Source organism: Musa acuminata, chromosome BXJ3-8, assembly GCF_036884655.1.
Source record: "Musa acuminata AAA Group cultivar baxijiao chromosome BXJ3-8, Cavendish_Baxijiao_AAA, whole genome shotgun sequence".
Classification (NCBI taxonomy): Eukaryota; Viridiplantae; Streptophyta; class Magnoliopsida; order Zingiberales; family Musaceae; genus Musa; species Musa acuminata.
Window position 1 is genome coordinate 44,088,621 of NC_088356.1, and position 14,557 is coordinate 44,103,177.

The 14,557-nt window shown below is 40.8% G+C and overlaps 3 protein-coding genes and 1 long non-coding RNA gene across 12 annotated transcripts; 1 reads left to right on the forward strand and 3 right to left on the reverse strand.

The window, feature by feature from the left end:
• Nucleotides 1-529: 529 nt before the first annotated feature.
• Nucleotides 530-4,441, reverse strand: LOC103995184 (proteasome subunit alpha type-5-like). 4 transcript variants are annotated; one of them, XM_018829953.2, is made up of 6 exons: nt 4,185-4,441; nt 4,035-4,085; nt 2,147-2,250; nt 1,972-2,037; nt 1,428-1,892; nt 530-1,304 (listed from the first exon to the last, which is right to left on the reverse strand). In XM_018829953.2, exons 1-5 carry the CDS (start codon nt 4,195-4,197, stop codon nt 1,797-1,799), a joined length of 330 nt encoding a protein of 109 aa, XP_018685498.1. In that variant the 5' UTR covers nt 4,198-4,441; the 3' UTR covers nt 530-1,304; nt 1,428-1,796. The 4 variants fall into 4 exon arrangements, 3 of the variants coding, with proteins under 3 accessions (XP_018685498.1, XP_065020005.1, XP_065020004.1); XM_065163933.1 differs by lacking the exon at nt 4,035-4,085 and having other exon boundaries at nt 531-1,304; nt 2,147-2,202; XM_065163932.1 differs by lacking the exon at nt 4,035-4,085 and having other exon boundaries at nt 532-1,304.
• A 2,632-nt stretch (nt 4,442-7,073) lies between these two features.
• LOC135644117 (uncharacterized) lies at nt 7,074-8,038 on the forward strand. Of its 6 annotated transcripts, none has more exons than XR_010498436.1 (4): nt 7,074-7,089; nt 7,323-7,477; nt 7,559-7,683; nt 7,761-8,038. It is a non-coding gene; the product is annotated as an uncharacterized LOC135644117 (long non-coding RNA). The 6 variants fall into 6 exon arrangements; XR_010498432.1 differs by having other exon boundaries at nt 7,083-7,221; XR_010498433.1 differs by lacking the exon at nt 7,074-7,089 and adding an exon at nt 7,104-7,231.
• Nucleotides 8,039-8,544: 506 nt separating this feature from the next.
• LOC135644311 (pectinesterase-like) lies at nt 8,545-10,439 on the reverse strand. The gene is made up of 2 exons (XM_065161776.1): nt 9,360-10,439; nt 8,545-9,272 (listed from the first exon to the last, which is right to left on the reverse strand). The coding sequence occupies exons 1-2, from the start codon at nt 10,426-10,428 to the stop codon at nt 8,590-8,592; spliced, it is 1,752 nt and encodes a 583-aa protein (XP_065017848.1). The 5' UTR covers nt 10,429-10,439; the 3' UTR covers nt 8,545-8,589.
• Nucleotides 10,440-13,315: 2,876 nt separating this feature from the next.
• Nucleotides 13,316-14,167, reverse strand: LOC103995179 (pectinesterase inhibitor-like). The gene has a single exon (XM_009415713.3). It carries the CDS (start codon nt 14,159-14,161, stop codon nt 13,547-13,549), a length of 615 nt encoding a protein of 204 aa, XP_009413988.3. The 5' UTR covers nt 14,162-14,167; the 3' UTR covers nt 13,316-13,546.
• Nucleotides 14,168-14,557: the final 390 nt, after the last annotated feature.

The following is a 14,557-nucleotide window of genomic DNA, read 5'->3' on the forward strand; positions in this document are numbered from 1 at the left end:
TTAAGTCAATAATGAAGAATTTATTAGTCGAAAAAAACGTTTTATAACGAGCACGTTTCCCTTTGCACAAGTTATAAAAAACGTGATATGTTTCGTGATGTATTGAACTCGGGATGTGATAATATTCAACTTGCTTAACCTCATACTTAGGTGCTGAGCATATAATGATGATATATGAATCATATGATGTTGAAATATCTACCACATAGTGCTAAGATATTGACTACTTAATATCGATGTGTCGACCATATGGTGTTAAGTCAAACATTTAACATCGAGATATCAACCATGTGACATTAAAGTATCGACCCTTTACCCTAAGATGCCTCATCATTCTCATATCAAAAATAAAATATAATTATATATTCAATCAAAAATATAAAAAATATGATAATATCATAAAAATAGCAACACTTTATTTCAACCTTACAATGAAAATGATTCAAATGTCCTTTAAAAATTAAATAATTGTTATAATAACAAAAAGATAAGATTTGAACCACACTTAATCGAGAATTAGTTCATGGGATACATCGATCAAACTTTATTGTAGCATCCTTTGCCCCATCTCCAACCAACCTTCCCAAACTATCAATGAGAGCAAGTCAAATTCCTTGCCACACCAATTCAACATTTTACACTCTCCCTACATCATATTTATTGATATTATATCCTCATCAATCAAAAAAAAAAAAAAACCGATACATATGTATTTTTCTCCTTTTGAAATTTACAAGATAGAAAACAAATTACTACTGGAAGTAATTGATCAAACCTGGTTCGATCGGACCGGGTCGAGAGTAGTGCAGGTAAAATTGAAATTGCCATCCTACAGTGAAGTCAACCTTGGATGCATGACCATAACATGGGTTTGACCCATACAATCCATGACCCTAACATGAGTAGTGCACAACAGTTCGAATTGAAATTGCCATCTCAAATACAATTCAAGAATATGAGCACAAGATCTTTTTGACCACTACAAACCTGTCGTTGCAAGTACAATGAATTCAACCATGGGTTTGACCCATATGAGAAGATAAGAACCCAGGTATTTTTCTTCCATGTACAGTGATTTGAATGTAACCTTTGTTGAATGCACTTTGATTCTGAGAGAGAAGGCATTTGATCCAAATGCAATGTATCACTTTTGGAGATGTTGTTCTCAGCATGGAAAAGAAACGATCTCTAGAAAAGGAGAAAGGGGAAGAGAAAATGGAGAGGCATTGGGTTGAAGATGTATCATGGCATTTAGGAAGGTATCACCTAGAACAAGCTTAACATGTTGATTGCTTGGATGCTTCCTGTAGAGAAGATATCGATATTGTCAGAAAATTATGCAGATATAATAAATATATATTATCAGGATTTAGTGACCCAAAATATTTAAATCTATATTGATGATAGTAAGCTCAAAATAAACTTACCTTTTTCTTCCTTTTTCAGCAATTCCATGAATTGCTGGATCATCTCAAAGCTACCATACAAACTATTCCAGTCGACAATGCCCCAACCAATGGGAAGGCTATTTGTTGAGGTAGTTGCACAATCCAATTCATCAGAGATCCAATTATATTACCTAGACCACAAACAACAGATCATATGAGGAAGATTTAAATTTCTAGTGTACATAAACATCTAATATGATTAATTGTGAAGGATAAAGGCAACGAAAAAATAAGTACATCCGGTAGGCCAAAGCAGAAGAAAATGCAGTGTAAACGAAACAATAATCAGAAGACAATAAATGTTTGTCTAAGATAATGCCTTCTATGAAGGAATACAAGGGAATCAAGTCAGGTATCTGAGCCGATTGATGACAACTTCCACCTCGGAAGGAGAATAATATAAAAATGAGCCACCTTCACAACATCAACATTGTTTGGTGTTACCTGAACAATCAGCATAAATCTTATTTCAGCATTATTTTAGTCAGCCAAAAGAGAAAGGCAAATTTATTCTGTTACATACTTTTTCTTCCATCACTTGCTTCAGTATGGAAAGAGCTGTCGTTTCAGCTAGTTGAAGAGTTAGGTCCTGTATCAAAAATTTGTAATATCGCCCATTAGTAATAAAAAATTTGAGTTATGTGGACTTGATTTAGGCCTTATTCCCCAAGACATGCAGTATAACCATACAATCTTACCTTGTTATATTGCTCTTGCAAACAACTATCCGCTCCTTCAGAACCAGAACCTATAGCTTTTGCATTGCATTGCCAAAAATGTGCCAGATGGATCAGTGAAATATCTGCATGCGCTACTTATTTAAGCAAAAAGAAAAAAAGGAGGAGCATGATGCTATAGATAAAGGTAACAACTTCATTTACCAACAAAGTTTTAAGTGGTGAATGGTCAAGCAGAAGACGTAGGAATGCAAATTGTGGTAATTGACTCGAATACTGATTTATTCATATATGAAAACACAGATTCATTGCATTAAAAAAAAAATCATACACACTGCATTCTCATTGACAGAATTAATGGGAAGCACCTTCACAGTAACAAGGTTGACCAACGAATCCTTTCCAACTGTGTAATGGTTCCCAATTACATAATGCAGTTTTATTTAACACAACCGTGGATTCATGGATGCCATTTTTTGATGAAAAGACATTCATGACATGCGCTGCAATCTCTAAAACATGATTGAAGAACTTTTGCATACATAATCATCTTATACTTGAAAAGAAACTGTCGACATATACATACTACCAGTATGCTTACACTATTTGATTATGCAATCCAAAACTATTAGGGTCTTGTCTCAAATATTGAACAGTGGAATAGACCAGAGTCTCAAATAAGGTTAAGTTTGAATTCAACAGTATTTATATATTTTAAAATTTTAATTGTATTTGCTGTTTGTGCAAAGCCTAATAGTAACTCGGAGAGTAGCGGTTGATATCCCTAAACTAAACAAATTCGGCCAACTAGTTACTTCTCGTAAAGAGCAGTTAAGACATGAACTACTTTATTATCAAAAAAGTGTTATGTGAACAACACTTGGGTTTCAACACGTGCATGCTCAACAAGAGTGCAGGCATCCACTATCAAACCACTCAGCACATTTTATGTGCTCGTCAATCTCCATAACCTTTTCTAGACTGCTTGGTTTCTGTAATGCAATAGGTAGTGAAACAAAGTCGAATAGCTTGGAACAGAGACATACAAAGATTACATACAAGCTTCAAATTTTAATTTTATAACAGTAAGGTAACACATAGAACCCAATCTGGATACAGGACACTTCCTATTGGACCACATTCATCAAGCAGCTCACTGAAAGTATTTGACTAGCACAAATTCTACTAAAACTCAACCAGCAGGACACAGATAATTCCACCCTCAACCTCCAATTGACTGGTTGTTATATGGCCTCTCTAAATGACATCCAGGATACAAGAAAAACGTATCTGATAAAGATTTCCCCAATCATCAAATTTGCGAGAGATCATAAGGAAAATGCTTTTAACAAAAGCTGATTGCACCTTGCTAACAATAGGTGAACTTGCACAGCCTCATATTTTTCTTGAATAGCACAACTTAAGTAAATGTGACCAATGCCACTAATCCTATGGCAGCCTAGCTGCAATAGTTTCATTCATTGTGAGGTGTCATCTAACTATTATTGGAGCTCAATGCACCGTCTGTTTTTACCACTGGGACTCAAGCATCAGTAGAGTGAAGATTTAGGTGTCACATGACAACCTTTTATCACTCAGCCATTGGCAAATATGGATTCACTTAGCACATGAACATATAGTCACACAAAACCAGATTTATAGGCACATAAATGTCACAGGCATACAATGCTTTATCATTCCTTATTCTTCAATGGATTCTACATTTTTATAGGTAATTCGTTGATGCATCCCGATCCAGACCAAAGAGTTCAAACTTAGCTTGCAACATACGTAATATGAACTTTCAGAATGAAGAAGAGTCCCTGTTTGAGACTTCCAATTCTTTTAGTTAGACCAACAGGAAAAGGTGAAAACGTGCCAACAGAGCTGAAGTGATGCGCTACTCAACTGCGAGCACGACGCACTCTTTCGTCTTCAGTGCGATCGCAGTCGACCCCAACTGAAAAATTGAAGCATTCCAAACCCCTAAAAGATGGACCTTTTCTTCCTACCGACGTATTTAGCAAAACTTTCAGGTAAGATTGAAGAAAGATGTTACCTTGATGGCGCATTCCACCTGAGACAACCTTCCCTCAGCGGAGAAAAGTCTTGACGCCTCGGTCATACTCCGTCCTTCCACCAACCACAAAATCCACATGTTTCAACCATCGAACCAAATCGAACAAGGGCCCACCTAGTGAGGAGCATCTCCTGGGAGCTCGTCCGAAGCCCTAGCGGCAATGTGGCGCGCGTAAACCCTAGAACGGGCGGAAGACTGAGGTGGAAGAGGAGGAGGCGTTCTATCGAGCGGCCGAGGTGGCGTTTGTCTTGTGTTGACCAGCGGTGACAGGACCCTTCACTTATTTGGGCTTTGGTGAGTGGTCAGTTGTTGGGCTGTTAAAACATGGACCCACGCTACAGGGTTCCACTTCCGGGCCCCATGTCTACCGGCCTATTGCAGACTCCCACGTTCTCAGGTCACATAATCCTAACGTGAATTGTAATCCGACCCCGACAGTATATCGAAATCAATAAATTTGAATGACAAATGATTGGATTCGTGTAGTCACCAAAGAGATTACGTGTGACGGACTCACACCGCGCACACATCAATCACGTTCGCGGGAATCACAACGCACACCTTTTTGCCACTTAGTTTTGTTTGGGTCATATGACTATAAAGTCTCTAATTAGTATTCCAACTTGAATTGTTGAGCAACAACTTGGGGCAATCTAAGTTCAATAATGGGAGTGGTTGAGTACCTATGTTAAGTTAATATGCAGCGAAGACAACTCAATCATGCATGAATCACAAAAGTCAAAGCAAACAAGTAGTCTTTATTCCATGAATAAAATTGATCTAATTGTTTTCTCTTAATATTTCTCAACAAAATATTGTTTCCACTTCTCAAAAAAAAAAATTGTTTCCTTTCATTTTTGTGTTGAAGAGATCTGCTATTTCTTTGTCAAGTTATCATTATTTTTGGGCGATTTTCTTGAAAAATACCTGGGTATTTCCACCTCTTATTTTTATTTTTATTTTAATTAGTCACCCCTATTTTAAATATTTCAAAGATACCTCTCCAAAAATTGATATGTTTTTTTTACCCATTTTCTATGATATGGGTTTTTATTCATAAAAAATACTATAAGATTAGTTCAAAAATATTATATAGTCGTAAAGAAATTATATATCTATTTTTAATGATATATTTTTAATTATATAAAAAATTATAAGGACAGTTAAAAATATTATATTTTCGACTCAACACTCAACACTTGATAGGTAATATAAATTACAAATATAGACTTTACAAATTTTGAACGATCACAAGATAAAGGATCCAAGGTGGTCTGTCGTGATCATAAGTCCCCATAAGTACTCAAATAATATTGCTGCGGAATAAGATAGCGAATTAACCCTAAGTAATACCTCAAAGGCCTATCTAATCGTATACCACCCGGGTAGCTCCATGGTTCTACATTAGTTGACACTCCGTATCGCTTTGTGAAACTAAAAAAACCTCAAGATATCTGGTTGGATGATCTATTTTTGGATAGTTTAATCTCTACGCTGCACATAACTTAGAAATTAAAATATTATAAAAGATAATCAAAATGAGATTATCAAGCCTACTATAAGCCCTCTATATACTTACAAAGTATAAAGTAGGAATAAAACCAAAAGATATAAACATATACAAACATTACATCGAAAGATCGATTTATGATAATATGATAGACTAATCCAAATGGTTACAATACATACCATATACATAATTACTCTACAATATCATTTGTATCATCGATCAAAAGATGTCATTATAATATTTTTTTCAAAGTCTTTACGGTGTTTTCATTGGATATTTAGATGACTATAAAGATAATATAAAAATATCGTAAAGCCTTTAATTCCAGTACAGGTCACGTATGCACTAGGATATTATCTGCATCATAAATTCTAAAAAATATCATTATAGTGTTTTTATTTGTATTTAGAAAATACTGTAACATTAACATAAAGACATTGTAAAGGTTTCATTTTAGTAATTTAACTTGCAACCTGTAAAGATTTAATATTTTGAAACAAAACAGTATTTTTTTGAATATTTTGAAACAAAGTGACATCAATATACAGTTTCTCCAGAACTATACAGTGCTTTTAAACTAGCTTTACAGTGTTTTTAAGGATAAAACCCCACAAAACATGTAAAACATGATCGTCGGTTAATTTTTCTTTCATTTTTTCATTCGTGAAATAGGAATTCTTCATCAAATTTTCTTTTTATTTTTATTTCTATGTTCTGATTCCAAGTGGACTAAGTTATGAGACTTTTTTGTTTTCTTAAAGCAGGCAAACAATCAGTCTGTTTTCATATGGGAGTTAAAAGTAGCTTTGTTTCTTGTTCTCTCTTGATAGATTATTTGAAGGTGAGTGAGTCACCAGGCAACAAGAAGAGATCATTCTTTACTTCCTGCTGTATTATTTAAGCAACTTGCAGGATTAACTTTCTCCACCTGCAAGCAATGAAGACACTGTGGAGTTCCACCAATTGCTTGTGCTAAACTAAGAACATAACATCACAAGGTTGCTTTTGTTCCACACCAAGATTTTAAATTGTTTTATGGATTCCATTTGTGGACTCAACAACCCATCAACATCTTCCTACAAGAAGCCAAGGTGCTGATATCATGTTGCATGTGCATGCTTGTGATTCCACTGTGGCATAGTTTAGATTAGGCCAAGGTGGATTGGAATACAACTAGATGAGGATAATATTAACAACAGCAAGAGGTGACAGAATAGACCATCCAACCAATCATGTACTTGAGGAAAATGAGAGAAAGCAAATGTACATGACAATGGTGGACTTTGGTGTCATCCATGCTTGCTTCTTTCAAGAGTAATCAATCAAGAGAGGGAGAGACAAAGGATATGTTGATGAGATGGAGAAGTTGATGTGGTTTGGTTTTGTTAGTTTGTGTCAGTTCATCTTTAACAGTGTGACATAACTACATGTGTCATGCTTTGAAGGAAAGCTTAAATATGTAGGACACATCTCCAACAGAGAGTTAGAGAGTGCATTGACTTTATGGTTAATGGGGGTTGCATTAAGTTTCCATTCAATGTTCAATGTTCAATGGTATGTATGTAGCAAGTTCCAACTAACAACTCCTCCTCCTCCTCTCTCTTCAGGATCAATCTCTATGGCACTGAGATGCTCAACCCCTAACATTATCATTCCAAGAGATCAGACCAAGAAGGCAGTCATGAGAGCTTCCATGCTTCCCAACAAGCAAATCACACCCAAAGCATCAATTCCTTTAATCAGATCCTGCATGCATATCAAGGTATGATCTCTTCTCTTCTCTCTCCCTTCATGATCATGGAATTATTGCTCTGGAGGGTATAATACTTGTCTCTATTATTAGATTTATGAAGATAAGGCGATGGGAATAATCTGCTATAAAGATGCAAAGGGAGAAGTAATCTGCGAGGGATATGATGAAGGACCACGATACAGTAGACCGCCGCAGGAGGAAGAACACCAAGAAAGGTAGATCCGAAGATAGGCTTATTAGTATCGCGGTTTCAGGAATCAGATTCTTGATTCTTCTCTCTAACTTTCCACAGGCAGAAAGAAGTGCAGATCCCAAGCTTCCTTCAACCAGTGAAGCCTCGCTATGCCAAAGAAGACCCTTACTTCTGTCAGATTGTCCGCGAGCAGTGGTAGAAGCTTGAGGACGATGATGATGACGACGAGTTGGAGATTTATCTCGCATGAAGACTGCTGCTTATGATTTGACACTGTAAACATGTCATGAACTACAAAAAGGCTGTTCATGCTGCGGATACAAAGCTGGTTTCTGTGTACAAAATTTCTATGTCCAAACGAGTGAACTTATCATTAACCCCGATTTGGATTCCTTTAACGTGAATTTTTAGATCATTATGCTCGATCTCTAATGTTATATGAAAGTCAACGAACTGAATGTTTATGTTCTGAAATAATGATGCATGAGAAATGACCTGTTCTCCCCACTCAAAATAATGATGGATTGCATCTCTCAATCAACAACAACAGGATAACATAAATTATTGGTAGCCCTCCTTTGATTCCTTTAGATAAAGAAAAGTGGACTAGTATTTGTATATTCATATACTAAAAACATTTCTCATCTTTTGGGCATACACCATACAATAATAGGTTTATTAAATAATCCTATAAACTCCCCATGCCAACATTATTAATTCATTAAATTAGTGGTATACTTTTTTTTTATAATTTTTATTATTGAAATAGTAAATAATATTTAATTTCTAATTATATATTTTATGGAATATGAAGATCATAGTCAACACAAACATACCAATGATCAATGTTATATGACCTATAAGAGAGTCACAAAGGGCTTTTCTTCAGGCCCAAATACACTCAGGTAAAGCCTATTAAGGGTCCACATTAAAGTCCTGCAGTGTAGGTAACACCGGTGTCAGGCAACCAATTGTCTCCGACAATGAACTCTGACACCGTGAACTTGGATGCCTCACCGGAGGAGAGCGCCGGGTGCACTCCGGCCCAACGGACCCGGCCCGACGTCGACGACCCCGGGCCCGTGTTCTCGTACTCCCCGTAGTACAGCGTGGACAACGCGAAGCTCCCCGACCATTTATCCCACCCGGCAGCGTCGATGGAACCATCCAAGTAGGTCTGCATCACCACCGTCCTCGAGTACTTCTGCCATGGCCGACCCAGATACGTGGGCGTGCTGCTCCCCAAGTCTGAAGAGCCCTGGATCCGGCACTTCTGGATCGATATGCCGGTGTTCTGGTTCGGGTCGGTCCGACCCTGTGCCGTCACCGAGTTCTTCTGCGTCCCGCCCGGCTTCCGCGGCTGGATGTAGCAGTTCTGCAGCACCACCGCGGAGTTGCCGAAGATGAAGTCGATGGTGCCGTAGATATCGGTCTCGGTGTAGAACTGGCGGTTGGAGTGGGTGTAGAGGGTGTCTTGGTAGCCCTGGATGGAGCACTGGTACACCACCGACTTGTCGGCGCCGACCCGGAGGGCCACCGCCTGGTTCTTGCTTGGCCCGGAGTTGTTGATGATGGTTAAGCCTTTGGCGATGAAGCCCGCCCCCATTGCAGCTGAAACGTTGACACTCTCTTGTTGTGTCAAGCTCGAACTCAACGCTTGCAGTCACAGAACGCAAGGGTAAGGAGGTGCGTGCGTACCTACGGTGGCGGACTTGTACGTCGTCCACCCGTCGTTGACGTTCCTGCTGCCGACAATGACCGACTTGCCCTTTCCGTCTCCCATCAACATGACGTTCTTCTGCTTTGTCGGGACGTTGATGTACTCGTCGTACGTCCCAGCTTTCACATATATCACCTTCCTGCCGCCGCCGCCGGAGGAGGCCAAGGACACGAAGGTGATGGCCTCGTTGATGGTCGTGTGCGTGCCGCTGCCGTCCTTGGCCACAACCGCGTTGGCTCGGATCTCATCGGGAGACGCCTCCAGCAGTCTCCGGTCTGCGGCCGACAACCACGCCGGAAAACCGTCGGATAACAACTTCCGGCCGCCACCTACGGCATCATCGTCCTGTACCTTCCCCTGCAGCGCCAGCGAGTTGCTGATGTGCTGCGACAAGCTCCGCACTCGGGCGCTCAAGGAATCGCCGCCTTCGGCCTTGACGGCCTGGAGGCTTTCCGAGCACGTCGCCTGGTTCGTCAGCGCCGCGCTGAGCCACGTCCGGGCGTCGTGCGAGCTCCCGCCCTTCTTCGCTTCCAGCACATCGTTGAGCTGGTCCAAGGTGATGTCGAGAAGCTCAAGGCAGTCGTGGACGCTGGACGGCGACCGCGAGGTCGACGTTTGCGCCGACGGCAGCGTCAGGTTGTAGGCCATGTCGCGGGCCAATAGGGCCCTGCTCTTCGCGAACTCCACGGAGACGTGGAACATCTCCTTGGGTCCTTTCGCGCCTGCTCTCGTCGCCAGGGAAGCGAGCGCCGCCTCGCACGCGTCCGGGTAGCGGGTGGACATGCAGGCAGAGAGAACACCACTCTCAGTGGTGGTGGCAGCGGCTCTGGAGACAGTATCTAAGGGCTTGAGCTCATGTGATGCATGCTTCGTAGTCCGTAAAGAGAATGCAGCAGATAAAGCTACTGCTAGAGAGACTGCAAGCACCCATGCAATGACCTTTCTCTTGTGTCGGCCATCACCCGAGATTGCTCTCTCATACATGCTCATGATTCCAACAGGTAACATTTCAGAGAGAGATGATGAGTTTGTGTATGAGAACGCCATGGAAGATGAGATGGTGAGGAATGGAGAGGGAGGGGAACTCATGGGATGGTACAACCATATAACGTTGTGCTAATGTAGTCACTCACATGTCTCACTGACTTTGACATGCAGTCAATGGACGAAGGTGATAGATTAAGACTAAGAAAGTGAAAGATTCATCAAATTGTTTCCTATCCTTTCACTATGGAGTTACTTTTATTGGCCATAAGGAAGATTGACTCATATCTCATAATATTGATTACTCATCCCACATGCTACTGTTCTTGTGGTGGGTTTGGGGAAGCTTTCAAGGGACCCAATAAGTTATTATCGTTGGTTAATTGGCATGGGAGTCTTAAAAGACACTTAAAATGAGATCATTTTCTCATCAATATATCTTTTCTCTTTCCTCATAGAAGTATAAAATTCAAAGTAAATGCAAGAAAAGATAAAAGATGATCTCTTGGTGTGGCCTTAAGTCTCTGTTGCCTCCACAGTGACTGACGTCTCTTCCCCATGTTACGTAGCCATGCACCTCCCTCTCAAGCTGTTTCTACCATTCCCGGATTGTCATCATCATCAGTGCATGTCAGCGTTCACCATGTCAGGTGAATCGTCCCTTCATGCAAACATCAAATATATCACTGACAACCGAAAAGTGATCTTAATCTGAACACATCAATGATCACATTTCCAGTGCAAGCATTCATTGCTGCCTTACCCGCAGCAATGGCTGAACGAGACAGGTTGGGGAAGACACCACCACCATGGGCCTTCTCCACTCTGCTCACTTGCCGTTCCAGCTGGGCAAGATGGACACTGGCAGAACGCGATATTAATGTTCGTTTGGGGCTCTGTTCATATGTTGGCATCACTGACACGGCAAGCGAGATGGAAGTTTCCTTGGGATATTCTGAAATGACTGTTCTTAGGTTGCCTGCCTTTGATCATAGTAAAGACTGATCAGCTTCGAGTTGCTCGTGTTAAATCCAGATTGTCCGTCTTGGTTCTCCGTGGAGGGAAAGAGATGTTACTGGTCTTTCTAGAATCATTCTCGGGGTCGGCACTTGGTGGAGTGTCTTCTTCTCATTCCGGAGGTCCTTGATGGTTACCGTGAAGCTGCCTTGCTGGTGCTCCTGTTGGGGGAATCATCCTCTTAGGTGCTGATACATCATGGAGTTATGCGATGTCACCCACCGGCTTCGAAAGAGATCACTCTTCTGTGCGAGGCTGGAAAAGCACCCAAGCAAGTGTTGCAGGGGTGCGTGTGTGGAGCAGCAGATGCTACACCATCCATAGTGACATTCTAACAAACATGTATCGCCTCCGCCAAAAACACCAGCAATCATCTCCCAAGTTGCAAGGACATGTTGCTCATTGAGGTAATTCGATCACTACAGTCCAGATTCCTCTTTTGGGCTACTGGCTCATTATTAATGAATGCATGTGATGGACTACCAACAGGATGACTATTCCTCAGGATCCCAAATCCATGCAGGAAATGAGACTCTTCTTCTCTTTCAGCTTACCCAAATGCTCAATAATGAAGCTGGAATTTTCTACGTGAACATCATGGACTGGTGGCTTTTGTGAGCAAGGTATGATGTGATATCTATCATGCTACTGTCAATTTACTGGTGACATTTCATTGTTAATGCAGGAAATAAGAACATTGTGACTGAAGCAGAGAAAGAGACAAGATGATACTTATTATGCTACTATCCATCTTTTCATCGTTGACCACTGTCTTTTTACCTTCCTAATCCAAAACATGGTCAAGACTACCTTTCATGACACATCAACAAGTTTGTCTGGTCCATGCAAATGGATTGATGAAGAATCAAGCAGGTAATCATGCTTACCTCAAGAACAGCTTGGTGATGCTGTAATTAGAGATCTCAGGTGATCGGCTCTGATCCGAAACTGTTAATTCAAGAAATCAAGCAATATATATAGAGGAAGGATGATTGTTTTCACAAGAGGAAGCATGCAAATTACCTGATTCTTGAACTGTTGAAACCCTGACAAGGAAGTCATTGCAGAAACATGAAATCTATGCTTAGACTTCTGGACTCAGATGTGCTGTGGGTTAGCACATCAGAATTAGGTAGTGGGGGTTGATTGATTTGGGTCATTGCAAGGCCTCTTAATTCTCTACATGTTTCTTGGTGAGCAAACTCAGATGGAGCTAAGAAAAGTGTGGGTTTCAGGGATTCATCTTGTTTCTGATATCTGAACCTGGAAATGAAAGCTTGTGCTTGAGAATTACCCCACAAGGATTTGAAATGTGCAGAAGATTCAAGTTCACATCCCTGCTCCTAGTGGAATCTTAAGCTGGAGATGAATTGTTCTGCTTGAGGAATCACCTCACTAGGAATTCAATGTGAAATCACTGCTTCTTTGAGAAATCTACAAATGATTTATGTTAGTAGAAGTGATGTTAGCAGTAGCATATCATCTTTTACTAAATGAACAAGCCATGCATTGTTTTCTGGCTTTCATTTTACACAGTAGAAATATTTTCTATCTGATCAACAAACATCAAAATTATCAGCCTGATTCTTGTGGCTCCACTAATCATAAGTAGGTGTTCCAACTTAATAAGAATTAATATGAAAAACATAAGAATTGGTGGAGAAGGAAACAGAAAAAGAGTTGATGAGTTCATCCAAATACTTGCATGAACTGACTGTAATTTGAGCTCAGATTCAGTGTACAGTGTCCACACAAGATTAGTGTGTTCTAAGCTCAAGTTAATCACCTCCAATTTGCCATCCTTGCAAGTCCAAGTCTTTGAAACTTAGAAGAGACTTGTAATTTGCTGAAGGATTTGGTTAAGCTCCTATAGCAACAACAAAGAATATAATGCCTCTTAACTCCAAAAAGAAGGCCCCATTGGACAAAATAGTGGAATGATTTGTGGACCTAATCCTTTTGATTTGATCTGATAAACTTGTTCATGCAGGCCAATGCTTGCTACAATGTTCATTATGCATGATTTAGTTGAGGCAAAACTCATGAATATTTTGATCATTACAAGATTTATTTAGGTCTCATGACCTTCAACAACATCCTGTTTGTAGAAATTACAACATAAAATAGTAGTATAGATGGAAATTTGCTCTATTGCAGAGTGACCTCAAGCAAGGAGGTTGGTGATGGCAATGGAGTTGCTGCAGAGCTTGAAGAAGTAGTCGTTCCTCTCCGTCAACGGCGACTGCAGGCCCGGCTTCTCCCCGAACGCGCTCTCGCACGTGTCGGAATTCGTCATGGCTCCCGACACCAGCGCGTTGACCGTGTCGTAAGACCCGCTCCGAAGAGCACCGGTGGACTCGCGGAGGCTCTGCACCGCCTCCTTGTACTCCTCCAAGCAATCCGCGATGCACACGGACGCGTACGTGCCGCCGGCGAAGCCCTTCTGCTTGCTCAAGCTCTTGGTGTACGATATGGTCGCCTTGGCATGCGTGATGCCGACGTCGAGGGAGATGGCGGCGAGGCCGTACACGTCGGCGCGGCGGCTGCTTGGGCGGGACGTGAGCGTGGACATGCACACGTCGAAGTAGAGTGTGTGGTTGCAGGTGGAGGAGATGGCATCGGTGTCGTCGGAGAGTCCCAAAGCGGCCATGAAGGTGAAGCTGAAGCTGAAGAGGAGATACAGGGGGAGAGAGGAAGAAGGTCTGCAAGCGTCCATCTCCGGCAAACAGATGATTGTCTCCCGTGACTGCAACCCCACAAGAAGAATGTGTGGCCACATCAACTGGTACTTGGTGTGCCAATCTTTTTGGGCTCATGATTGAGCTTGTGGAGGGTGGACATTCACGAGAAGAGATTGGAGAGACTGTGGGTGTCGTTTTGGGCTCGTGATTGAGCTTGTGGAGGCTGGACATTCACGAGAAGAGACATTGGAGAGACTATGGGCATCAATAATATCCTGACATAAAGGGCAGCTATTGGAAAGGACACTGTGTTGATGTTTTGCAGAGATTTGTGCCACAAATGAAAGATTATTTTTGTGAATGATTGCAGTTGGAACTTCAAATAATTAAGTAAACTATAGCATATTTCTATTTATAATCACTCTTTATTATTGATATTTTTATTTTAATTTTTTTAAAAAATATTCTTAGACTATCATCATCATCAAATAGAC

What these genes read in the sequence shown, in the direction of transcription:
- LOC103995184 (XM_018829953.2), bottom strand. An exon ending in AAGAGTGCGTCGTGCTCGCA is followed by an intron (nt 2,251 to 4,034) that starts GTTGAGTAGCGC and finishes TAGCGCATGCAG; the next exon opens with ATATTTCACTGATCCATCTG. An exon ending in AGCAAGTGATGGAAGAAAAA is followed by an intron (nt 1,893 to 1,971) that starts GTATGTAACAGA and finishes CTGATTGTTCAG; the next exon opens with GTAACACCAAACAATGTTGA.
- LOC135644311 (XM_065161776.1), bottom strand. Translation starts at nt 10,428, where the DNA reads ATGGCGTTCTCATACACAAACTCATCATCTCTCTCTGAAATGTTACCT. An exon ending in GTACAAGTCCGCCACCGTAG is followed by an intron (nt 9,273 to 9,359) that starts GTACGCACGCAC and finishes TCAACGTTTCAG; the next exon opens with CTGCAATGGGGGCGGGCTTC.
- LOC103995179 (XM_009415713.3), bottom strand. Translation starts at nt 14,161, where the DNA reads ATGTGGCCACACATTCTTCTTGTGGGGTTGCAGTCACGGGAGACAATC.